Source organism: Crotalus tigris, unplaced genomic scaffold, assembly GCF_016545835.1.
Source record: "Crotalus tigris isolate CLP2741 ecotype Arizona unplaced genomic scaffold, ASM1654583v1 scf7180000018585.330925593:3314079, whole genome shotgun sequence".
Taxonomy (NCBI): Eukaryota; Metazoa; Chordata; class Lepidosauria; order Squamata; family Viperidae; genus Crotalus; species Crotalus tigris.
In genome coordinates, this window is record NW_024097088.1 from 353,807 (window position 1) to 366,189 (window position 12,383).

General features: G+C 44.2%; 1 protein-coding gene and 1 long non-coding RNA gene across 5 annotated transcripts in view; one reads left to right on the forward strand and one right to left on the reverse strand.

Annotated features, from left to right (window-relative positions):
* CD99L2 (CD99 molecule like 2) overlaps window positions 1-9,713 on the forward strand; it is a 27,984-nt gene extending 18,271 nt beyond the window's left edge. For all 4 annotated transcript variants that reach the window (XM_039354685.1, XM_039354684.1, XM_039354686.1 and 1 more), the window contains 4 exons: window positions 47-73; window positions 978-1,097; window positions 2,474-2,539; window positions 3,938-9,713. In XM_039354685.1, the coding sequence (XP_039210619.1) occupies window positions 47-73; window positions 978-1,097; window positions 2,474-2,539; window positions 3,938-4,005 (281 nt within the window). In that variant the 3' untranslated portion in view covers window positions 4,006-9,713. The remainder of the gene's footprint in view (window positions 1-46; window positions 74-977; window positions 1,098-2,473; window positions 2,540-3,937) is intronic.
* LOC120313136 lies at window positions 7,436-11,564 on the reverse strand. Its single transcript, XR_005558066.1, has 2 exons — window positions 10,689-11,564; window positions 7,436-9,381 (listed from the first exon to the last, which is right to left on the reverse strand). It is a non-coding gene; the product is annotated as an uncharacterized LOC120313136 (long non-coding RNA).
* Window positions 11,565-12,383: the final 819 nt, after the last annotated feature.

A 12,383-nucleotide genomic window follows, 5' to 3' on the forward strand; every position in this document is an offset into this window, starting at 1 on the left:
TTAGTTATGGGTTTAATGATTGCTCGTTGTTTATTCTTCTGTATAGGAGACAGCGACAGTGATTACAATAACGGTAAGTAAGGATGCTCGTGGCAGTCTCGGCTTCTTTTCAAACGATGGAGCAAAACTTGAAACAGGGTGAAGATTTCCCTTGATCTCTGGCCTTTTCAAATGTCCCATTTAAAGCCCCCTCTCTGTCTTTCCCGGGCACCAAGCTGCAGAGAAATGCTAGATGGCTTTTAGCAGAGATTGGCCTGACCTGTTATGAGAGCGTGGGGATTCAGCTAGGGGTCACCTCGAAGCTCAGGAACCCCTGTTTTTCCACCCTTGTTTTTTAAACTAAAGATAACCATGGATTTCCTTCTTAGCTCCTTCTGCAATTCTTCCACGGCTTCTAACCCAACGCCTAAGAGTTGCATGACCCCAGTTGACCTGGTCCATTTTTTGAGGGGCTCCTGGAGAACCAGACACACTCACGTGGGCATTTGGTGGTTTTCTTAGAAACGGAGCAGGGCAAATGCAGAAATATCATCACCCTTTCGACTGTAGTCAATTATTTGCCTTGAGTTGAGCAAAAAAGAAGAAGCTTTGAAGAGCTAAGTTTGTCCTCGTTGGCCAAGTCATGGTTTGACAGTATGAAGCAATCTCTGGGATGCTTGTGCAAAGAATAGATTATAGAACAATCCCAGCTTGGATCATCCCACTTGGTCTCTCTAGAAACATCTGAATGATCTCCTATTATCCGTAGCCATTGGTCTTATAGGCTGGAGATCCTGAGAGTTACAGCAAATGAGTCCATGGACTGTCAGATGGGGGAAGACTTCAGAAGTGGGTCCATTCACCTGATAGCCAAAATAATGACATAGTAGAACAGAGGTGTGGCAGGAACGGAGAAAAGAACTTAGTGGGGACTTTTAGTAAACATCTAGGATGCAGATCATCATCCGTAACGTTCAACTTGTCCTCCATTTCTACAGGTGCCCTGGTGGAAACCGGGACAATTGCTGGCATTGTCAGTGGCCTTGCCATGGCCTTAATCGGTGCTGTCAGCAGCTACATCTCCTACCAGCAAAAGAAATTCTGCTTTAGCATACAACGTAAGTGTCTCTAATTTCTCCCCCCCCCCCATGCAGGAGATCTGACTCCTGGTGAAAAGATCCCTCAAAATCCAGTTGCTTTACCCAGAGGGGGGGGGGTGTCTCAATCTCTTCTCCAACAAAGCCCGCAATGGGATTTTGTTGACTTGGCTCTTCTCATTGACCGTTGTTATAATCTATAATAAATCTATAATAAAAATGACGAAAAAAGGACATTAAACATAGCGGGGCATATGTTTGTACATGTGAATGTGTTCTCTGTAATGTGCACGTAGAAATACACAATCTCCAGAAGGAACATCCTTAGGTCTAGAAAAGCGTTGGATAAAGGCGGCACTCAGATGCCCTGAAAAGGCAACAGGAAATTAAAGTTAATTATAACGGAGGATTAATTTCAGCCATCAGACGTGGCATGCTGGGATAATGTCAGACTTTGGATGCACAGCTATGCACAGCAGCTCCTGAAGGGACGTTTTTATGGAAATGGGGTAAAACAGCCTCTCAGTGAGGCTTATATGTGGCATTTCTGATGCCCTGTTTTGGCCTGGTTTAATGGCAGAAACAAGCAAAGGAGGCGATTTTACTCATTTCCAGCTCCCAGTTTCTTCCTAGTGTGGTCCAAGCCTGATCTCACTTGTTAGATCTGTTTGAAAGGGGAAAAAAAGCAGGAATGAATGCAAATATTTTAAAGGAAGAAAGAGGGAGAAATTGTTTAGGTGAGGTTGGGAAGAGGCTGTCAAGTCCTATGGGCCAGGGGTCCCCAACCCCATCCGTGGACCGGTACTGGGCCACAGCGTGCCAGCAACTGGTCTGCACAAACAAGCAAAGCCCCATCCATGGGGTGCAGGCAGCACACAAAACCACGCACCCTCCAGACATGGAAAAACCTCTCTCCATGGAACTGGTCCCTGGTGCCCAAAAGGTTGGGGGTCTCTACTGTAGGCCACGCTGGGCGTGACAGCTCATCAACATCATGAATTCCTCACCTGTTTTGGAATTCAAGTTGGAGGTTTAAAAAACAAACAATGTCAGAGAAGGAGCATAAAAAAAATACCGTTTGAAACCCAAACCTCTGTTTGGTTTGCCCTTTAGTCAAATGGAGCAAAAAGTATTCCATTTCTTTCTTCCTCTGTTGGGTGCTGCAGCCATCTAAAAGGAGTGTAATGAGTTTGCAAATAGAGATTTAATCTTATGCTGTAAATTAGGGGAAGGAAGCCTACCACAGGGTTGTTTCGTTGCTATCCTGGCTGTGTCTCTCAGGACAGCACTTACTAGACGTGTCTTCTGGTTTTCTGCGTAAGCTTCAGTCGTCTCACAACTTCTGTGCCAGTTTTAATGTTGGGTGTCAAGTCTCTTCTGCTCTTTGCTATTTTTAGAGGGCCTGAATGCAGAATATGTGAAAGGAGAAAACATGGAAGCGGTGGTGACCGAAGAGCCACAAGGTGAGTCAGTGCGTGTCCTTAAGGGTGCACACCATGTCACAAGGGTGACACACTGTGTCCCAACTTTGGTGTGACAGCCCAGGAGGAGAGCTGCAGCATGTTTGTGTAGACCACAAGTTGCAACTGTCCTTTTTGTTTCCAAGTATAACTCGGGCTTCCGCTCAGATGTCTTAGGCTTCTTCAGAAGGTTTTGCTGGAAGTAAGCTCTTAGTAGGTCTTCAGGCCTTCGTCTGGATTTCCCAAGGTGTCCTGCCTCTTCCCACTCAAGCCTCCCATCACATTGTCTGTCCTTGCTTACAGCCTGTAAAATCCACAACCGTGGAAGGGGCCAGCTCTCTGTTCATAATGGAATCTAAACATCTGAGAAGTATGTGGTCTCCAGTAGAGATTATGTCACAAAAAAAAGAGTCCCAAGGTGTATCCAAATGCTGGGTATGTCCATGATGGAAAATAAGAGAAATGTACCACGTTAGAAGCTGTTGTGTGGCTGTGTAAATAACTGAAATGGTCCTGTGACTGTTTTTACGAATGAAGGAAGAATATGAGACTCCTTTGGTGACCCAGGAGTACTCAATTCAGGAATATCAAAATATTTCTTTTCTAATGATATGCATGTTGTAGACGCCTAGTGTTGGAAGAGACCTTAGAAGTCTTCTGGTGCAGCCCCTTGTCCGGGGCTTGAATTCTCAGACCCCAAATGATGGTTAAAACTTTGCTTGAAAACTGCCAGTGATGGAGCCTTTACAACTCTAGGAGCCAGGCTAGTCCAGTGTTTAATGGCTCTCGTGTCAGGAAATTCATTTTTCATTTGAGTTTGGATCTCCCATGAATGGAATTTCCATCTGTTGGCAAGCTTGGCTCTTGAATCCCTCTGGAAGCAAGTTAATATAACATGGAAAGCAATTCTAGTACAAATGCAGGTCACCTGAAACTCTCCAGATGTTTTGGACCTTCACTACCATTAATACTCAACAGCAGGGCAAGCAATTGTGGCACTGTTGGCTGAAACATCTGGAGAGAACTAGATTATCTGCCCCTGTTCTGGAATTTCACAACTACCTGCTACAAGAAATGATGCTTCTATTGTATTAGCCATCCAGCCAGGCAATTCTATAAATACTTCCTAGCTCATTGAGATAGTAATAGCACAAACTGATGTGTCTACAGCTGTATTTATGCTGACTGGGGAATTCTGGGAGATAAAAGTTAATGCATCTTAAAAGTTGCTAAGGTTGAGCAACACCGATCAATAGCATCCTCCAGAACAACTGGAGAGAGAGCATATAAGGTGGGCTTCTACAACTGCAAAGCCATTGAAATTATATAGTTGCAGCAAGTTAGTGTGTTTTGTATTTTCCTAGAAGACCAGGCTAATTTTTTTCTTTTTTTCTTCCCTAGTGAAATATTCTGTCCTAGAACCACAGACAGCAGAAGCTCCACCGCCTCAAGAAAACGCAAAAGTCTGAAATCTCAGCTCTTTGGCTTAAAAAGAACCAATTGTTGACAGAACAAAACAAAACATGTCACACACAAGAGCGCGCGCACACACACACACAAACACGCACACACTCCTCTCACCTAATTTGTAATTTAGCTTTTACAAAACGTTTAATTTGGATTCCAAAGCTATTTAAATGTGCATTCCCCTGACTAGGGCAGGCTTCTTTATTGTGGTTAGGCTTGTAGACTGGTTGAAAAATAATAATAATGTTTTTTCGGGTTTTTATTTTTATTTTATTTTTTAAATATATCGTTTTGTGAAGAATCGTAGGTTTACATTTGCCATGGGTCATGTCCGAGCTTTGGTCAGGTTGAATATGAAATGCAAAGGTTCTTCCAAGTGGTGTTTCATGGTAGACGTAGAGATGTTCATGAATGACATTTTGATGGGACGGGGTTGGGGAGAGAAGGTAGCAGAGAACGGGTGAGAACAGTTGAAGTGCCTGTAGATGACCAGCCCAAAATAGACTAGGTGGAAAGTTTTAGCCAAAGTTCAGCTCTTGGTTACACAGAGCACTTCCACCGAGGTCCTGGTGAGCTATTTGAGGAAGGAGAAAGGCTTCAAGAGAGAACAAGACCCATGCAAAGTCTTAATAGGTCGGGCCAAGAAGACACCGTAGCCCCACAGAACTGGGCTTCACTTCAGCTATGGACCATCTTCAGTTGTTGTTTTGCTTTGAGTAGGACCAGGGACCTGTGTAAATACACAGCAAGAGGCTAAAGTGGAACCTGGACCTCACTTGTTAGGCTGCTGTACTGTGCTGTGCTGACCCGTCCGGTCCATTTGGACAGAATGCATGGGCTGCCAGCTTCGTAGTGGTTTTCTCCAACTTTTTGCAGAAGGCTCCAAAGCTTGAATTTCAAGAGAACAGCTCAAGGCGGGGGGGAAAGGGTGTACCAAGGAGTGTGATGATTCACTTGCATACCAACCCTATACTGGAGTTCAATGTGAAGGGAGACATCCAGATAAGTACAGAATTAGAGGGCTAAAATCCAGAAAAGGGAGGTGGTTTGGGTTCAGGAAATGCAAGCGATGGTTATTTTGAAATGTTGCGCCTTCAGGTTTTCAAGGTCTGGTGGTGCAAATGTTCTCCAGCGAGTAGCATCTCTCTTCTGGTATTTTATGGGCTGGGTCATCACATCCCACTGATTCATACTTCAGGCCTGGTGTTTCCCCAAGGTCTCAAATCTGAGCTCAGCTGGATTGTGGGCAGCCATGTTTATTCAGTAGCCCAGTGTTTGAAGGTCCTTTTCCAGGAGAAGAGAAGATGTTGGGCGTTTGAGTTTCTAACCTAGATGGAACCTGACTTTTACAACTTCCTCCTATACATGGAGGACACTCTTCTGTTTGCACCTCTTGGTACATCAGAAAGCCTCAAGGTCCTTCTCCTAGGAAAACCCTGAGAACAAGACCACTTGGAACTGAGTTGCTAGCCAAGATGGGTTTTCCTGGGTGTGAATTCTCCTATTGGCCTGATTCCTGGGATATTCCCGAGGAAAGTAAGGAACAAGATTGCTTTGCCATTTCTGGGAAGATGAAACCATCCATGGGGGTAGGATGAGATAGCAGTTCCCATCAGCCCTCCATCCTGTTCATATCAAACCAACTTAGTTGATTTTCCCACTGTGCCTACGCAGTCACTAGTTGGGCTTAATTTCCTTGCCTCAGTAATAAACCACAAGGGGAGACCTAAGAACAGTGGTAAGATCCTTGCTACTGTTCATGTTCTCCTTTTGTTTGACTCATGAAGGGGAAGACCACTCTAGCTCTACACCAAGAGTTTCCAACCTTGGACACTTTAACACTTGTGGACTCCCAACTCCCAGAACTCCATAGCCAGCATGGCTGGCTCAGTAATTCTGGGATTTGAAGTCCACAAGTCCTAAACTGGCCAAGGTTGGACATCTCTGCTCTACATCGTTGTACAAAGATGATTCTGGGGGAAACGGGTATTCACAGAAAAAGGCCACATGGCTGTTTTCACTCTTTTCCCTAAACAAACCTTGATCCCTGATATGTCTTAAATTTAGCTGGCTCCCCAGTTTATTGTTATATTCGGCAGGGGCACCAGAGGAAGTGAAGCAAGGGGACTTTCTAGCCTTATTTTGGGACAATTTTGATTGTAACCACTATCGGTGCTAGCCCAGAGGAGCAGCAACAGCCCTCTACTGCGGAGCTGAGCAAGAAATGAGCTTAAATGTTGGCCCATGTTGGTCATTCTCAACCTAAGTCCTATTAGCCGTGCATTTCACCATTGTAGCAAGGTGTACATTTTCACATGCAAGGTTATAGTATTTTTTTTCTCTCTTTAGTGCATGTAATCGGTCCATGATATGTATACACGGTGTTGGGGGGAGGGAAATGTGGGTGAAATACCTAATTCAGATTTCATTTTCAAACTAATCCTTTGTGATGTTTGTAGGGGACTCTTCTGGTAGGTTTCAGTGTGGTAATCATCAGAGCTAGAAGAGGTTTACATGGTGTGGTCAAAAAAGCCCAGATGGTAGTCACAGTACTTAAAAAAGAATGGACAGAATCATACCTGCCGTACTGACGCTTTTTGACCACATTCTGTGAGCCCACCAGATCAAAAGACTTCATTTGATTGAGGCACATTGGACCCTCTATGGATGCTGCTCTATGTCACGGAAATTTCTGGGTGAATCTCTTAATGTCGGGAGCACTACCAGCTGTATCTATAGGGGTTTAAGGAAATTTTTTGAAATGTTATCCTGAGACCCCCATATTTATCCATGATGGAGGTGAATCCCATGGATTTCAGTGGAGCGTCAATATGAGATGGTTATAAATGCTAGTCCAGATGGTTTGGTTTAGCTTCATAATTTGCACTCCACAAGCATAAGACCTTTAAAGAAATGTGTATATTTTGGACGTACTAAATTCTCTTATCCCACCCCATCTCCTCCCATGTTAAATTAGGACTTGGGGGGGGGGTCAACAGAGGAAATCAAAGGAGGACTGCAGCTTATTTAAGGAAGCCACTGAGATGACTTTTCTTTGATGGGATTCTGCTACGGAGGGATTCTCCTATGAAGGACTCACTGTTCGACCAAGAGCTACGTAGGGAAATAATGTTGAAGGTTCTCCATATTTGAGGTGGCTTCTAGGTACTAGAAAGTGAGGTCTGGTCTTGCATCTCTGTTTTCCAAATTTTATGGAGCAGAAAAGTCCAGGGGAAACTCAACCACACAGATGAATCTACATCACAGCCTCTTTCCAACTACCGTCTCTCTTTTTAAAGGACAAGTCAAGTACATCAAACATTAGACTAGGGTTATAGTGATGCATCTTTAGATAAAATAGTGGGGAAATGGTGGCTGTACTTGGACTAGAAATCATTTTCTCACCTAGGTGGAAGTTTCTTTCTTTCTTTCTTTCAGCCAATTATGGGGAAACGTTACTGTAGGTGTAAAAATTGTCTGTTTCGTTGTCTTTCTATTGCTGTCCTGCCACTGATCTCCATCTTGAAATACTGTGTCTCGGAGGAATTCCGCTACCCCACATAGATGTTTGAAAAATGTTATGTATTGCAGATTCTATGAACAAAAAAACCAAAACAAAAAATAATTGTCCCGAGTGTTACGTTAAGGAACAAAAGCTACCAGGTTTTCAAGATGTGGCAGTTGATAAACCTGTGAAGTACTTCCCTTCCCCAAAGTCTTTTTGTATGAATTTGGTAAATGGTTATGCCTTAATGTAAATTTTAGATAGTCCAATGGAAGGACTACCTAACATCAGGTGCAAAGAGCAACAGTGACTGTTACTGCCTCCCCAGACCATGATCAACAGCGCAGTCTTCCCCAAAAGTCAAGACTTAAGTTCTTGTGCCCTGGTTTAGTTCTTTCCCTGAGCAACAATGGCCCAGACAAAGTCTCCACGGGGTTCCTGTCTCCAGGCCACCAAGGCTGAGGATGAAGGAGTAGCAAGGGCTGTCTGAGGAAGACCCAGCCCTGTTGCCCTTCAGACCTTCAAAAATCCTACTGCGGAGCAGGATGTCTACCAACTTGGGTCTAGGACAACTTGCTGCAGCCAAATCACCATGGGTCAATTCAATGCTGTATTAATCCTTCCGTTCAGTTACTTGGATGATTGGTGACCCTGTTTTCCTTGAAATTATTGTAACTCTTCTCCCAAAGGTGCTTTTTCAAAAGGCAACTGGACTTTTTGTTTTCCCTTGAAGACGTCTACGGAGATTCTCAATCATCCAGGTCAAGAGGCAACTGGTCTTTGTTGTTTTTCTTTGAAGACGTTTCACTTCTCATCCAAGAAGCTTCTTCAGTTGCTTTTTGAAAAAACAAAAACATCTCTGGGATTACCATGATCTGGAGGACCGAGAACCTCCGTAAATATTGTTCACTCTTGTATTTCTGGATTGACTTTTCTTTTTTGATGATGGGTCACGGTTCCGTCGAAATTCATTTTATTTTATTTTTATTGGTTGTGTTGTCTCGCGTTGTTGGCCACGATGAGTTGGCTGTGGCGAGTTGTCCCGTTCTGTACCAACTCTATTGCGCTTGAAATACCCAAAGGTTAGAAGAGAGAAAAACCCCATGTGTAGATCGTACAGTTAAGCCTAAGATTCTGTGCATCGAGGCGGTTGTGTTGACTTGCTAGGGCCATTCTCGGGAAGTCGAGAGATGCCAGGGATCCACATCAGGGGTCTTTTGCATGCAAAGCATGTGTTCCTTTACCCAACTATGACCTCTTCCCCGCTGAGGAATTCTGCCCATTGTCTGTATATTCAACCAACAGTATGTTTGGCTTTTTCCTGGCTAAACTTCTCTGTAGCAGTGCCAGCTGTGTTGTACCACACCTCTGGGAAGGGGGAGTGGGTCCGTTTCCATTTTTTCTACTCTGCTTTTTTATATTGGTAATTAAAACAGATCTGTGAGCTGAAAGGCCACATCATGTAAGCGTAGCCAGATGTTCAGAGCAGACAGATAACAGGCGTTTATAAAAGTCTTCCATCAGGCCAAAGATGTATATATATATATGTAGAGACCACATATTGTGCCCCAAATTCATATGCAACGCGTGTTCTTGGTAGTCAAAACGAAACATCTAATTAGAGAAGAGGAAAAAAAAGGTTTCCTGTTAGGAGAATGCTAGGAGGAACTTAGCCACTTCTACTTTTTAAAGAAGCGGCCTAGATTTTACCTTTCTCTCCTTCTTGTTGGCATTTTCTTTTGGCAAATGTGGACCGGTGTCAGTTGTCTCCTTCTCGTACAACTGGCAGTATCTGGTTTGTTCGTTGGCCTCTACTGCTGCGGTAGGAACTAGCGTTCATCCGAAGGGTAGAACTGAAGAGCAGAAAAGGGAGCTAAAACAAAAAGGGGGGTGGGGAGAAAAGTGGGAAGGAAAAATAGATCAGAGACGACCGATTAAAAATGGAGACGGCGTATCCAAAGAAGCGAAAGCTTTTATTTAAGCAATACATACATACCATTGGCTAATACAGAAAGGATCTGTTCCCAGTTGAAAATTGCGAGTTATGTTGTCAAAAATGTAGAAAAAAAAAAGAAAAAAGGCAGACTCATTTTGCTAAAGTGCATATAAGAATTACGGGGGGATGGCTATCCGAACTTGAATGCTGAAGTACAAAACTGGAAAAAGTAAATAAATAAATGGAAAAAAAAAGACTTGTGAACAAAACGGTGTCCTTGTGTCACTTCTGTGTGTGTGGTTTGCACAACATGCAGCCTGTTTTCTCATGTAAAGAAAAAACAATCTTGCACTCTTTAAGGGACACAAGTAGTTCCCAACTTCTTGTTGTTAGTTGCGAAGTTGTGTCCGACCCATTACAACCCATGGACAATGTTCCTCCAGGCCTTCCTGTCCTCTACCATCTTCTGGAGTCCATTCAAGCTCACGCCTCCTGCTTCAGTGACTCCATCCATCCATCCACCTCATTCTCTGTCGTCTCCTTCTTCTATTGCCCTCCATCTTCCCCAGCATCAGGCTCTTCTCCAGTGAGTCCTTCCTTCTCATTAGGTGGCCAAAGTACTTGAGTTTCCACTTCAGGATCTGGCCTTCTAAAGAGCAGTCGGGATTGATCTCCTCTAGGACTGACCGGTTGGATCGCCTTGCAGTCCAGGGAACTTATAACAGTTGATTTAGTCAGCGGCGCTGAAAAAAGTGACTTAGGAACCGCTTTTCAGCCTTAACGGACGTTTCAGCCTCCCCATGGTCACGCGATCAAAATTTGGACGCTGGGCAACTGGTTCATATTTGCGATGGTCACAGTGTGTCCCAAGGTCACGTGATTCTCCCTTTGGCAACCTTGCGACAGGCAAAATAAATGGGGGTGCCAGATTCACTTAACCACCAGGTGACCAACTTGAACAACTGCAGCGGTTTGCTTAACAACTGGGGCGAGGAAGATCGTAAAAGGGGGCAAGACCCACTTAACTGCCTCGCTTAACAACAGAAATTTGGGCTCGATTACGGCTATAAGTCGAGGGCTGCCTGTATTCCCTTTTTACTGCACAACTTCCATGTCAAGGGGACGTCATCGTAATAAGAGGCAAGGGGAAACCTCTTGGGGAGGGGAAAGCACCATTTTTGTAAGCTGTCCTGACAAGTATTGCAGCGCAACCCTCTATAGAAGGGAAGGGGTGAAGGACGCACCTAGTTTAAGAATTTTGTTGCATCTTTGATTCAGAAGTTGTTTGCAGCTTCCTCTTTTGAGTAAAACAGGTGAGCGGGGTGGGGGAATCTCCAGGCGGACGCTGCGTGCACGCGTGGTCTTGAATACTGAGAGTAAGGATGAGAAATTGGCAATCATCAGCACCCCTCCCTCTGTTTCAAGCTTCACTACTGGGAGGTGGGTTGGGGTCAGAGAAAGTCAAGATCCCTTAAGCAGGGGTTCTCAACCTTGGCAACATTAAGACTTGTGGACTTCAACTCCCAGAATTCCTCAGCCAGCTTTCCACAAGTCTTAAAGTTGCCAGTAAAAATGAGAAATCTGTGCCAGTTCAATGGGGTGGGGCAATTTCAGTGTGTGAATTTGCAAAGTAGGTGAGAACTTCCCCATTTGAGGAGGTGGAGCAGGGGGAAGGGAGTTCCCTTTGAAAGTTTTGCCTGTTCTGAGCGACAAAAGTAGATTTTTCATATAAGTGCGCTGCCAAACTTCAGCAGTGTGGCCAAAACTATGTGACCATGTTTTATAGCAGTTCCAACCAGCTTTCCTGATCAATGACATGCAGAGTTAGGGCATTACCACTGTCAACACCTCTCCCCCTCTCCCGTGATGGTTTTGTCCAAGCTACTTTAAGACAGAACTCAACAGCTGTGCAACATGTTGGATGGGCAATCTTGACTAAGCAACCCATCGTTCGTGACTTGTCTGGCTCTAAGATTGTGACAAGACACTCATCGTCTTGTCACTAAGGGAAGCCATGCTTTTTTAGGAAAGAAGTCGAGTTGCTCAAGAGAAAAGGCAGAAAAACATGAGACACTCAAAGCTACTGTCCCAAATGTGCTTTTTCAAGGGGCAACTGGACGTCCTTGTTTTTCTTTGAAGACGTTTTGCTTTTCATCCAAGAAGTTTCTTCAGCTGCTGCTTCTTCAGAGCAGAAAAAGCTTCTTGGAGGGGAAGTGAAACAACTTCAAAGAAAAACAAGGAAGTCCAGTTGCCCCTTGAAAAAGCACACTTGGGATAGTAGCTTTGAGTGTCTCAGAGCACCCAGAAAAATGCCAACGCGTGTAAGGACTTTTTATTTAGTTCCTTTGTTACAATTTGCTCTTTTCTAAATCACTTGTAAAGATTGCTTTCTACATTAAAGGTGGCTTGGCTTTGCAAAGACCCCTTTGCGGTCCAGGGAGAGAGGGAGGGAGAGAAAGAGAGAGAATAGCAGACACTGGTTTATTTTTTTTTTTAAACAAAGTCTGTCCATCTGCAATTCATCTATTTAGATGCCTAAGAAAGGGGTAAAGGCCATTGGGGAAAAAAAAAAACTCTCTGGAAAATAAATGAAAAACAAGCACAGCTGAGCCCACAATTTGTATTGCTAAGTGAGAAATTTGTGAAGTGAGTTTTGCCCGAATTTTACAAATTTTCCCCTCCACATTTGTTAGCAGTTCTTAAGTTAGTAACCTGGTTGTGAAGTGAATCTGGTTTCCCCCTCGACTTTGTTTGTCAGACGGTCGCAAAAGGGGGATCACGTGACTCTGGGGACGCGGCAACCGTCATAAATGTGAGTCAGTTGTCAAGCCCCCAAATGTCAACCCCGTGGCCAGGAGGTTGCTGCAAAAAGCCCTAAGTGTGAAAAATGGTCCCGAGTCCCTTTTTTTCCAGCTCCGTCGTCGCTTTGAACGGTCACT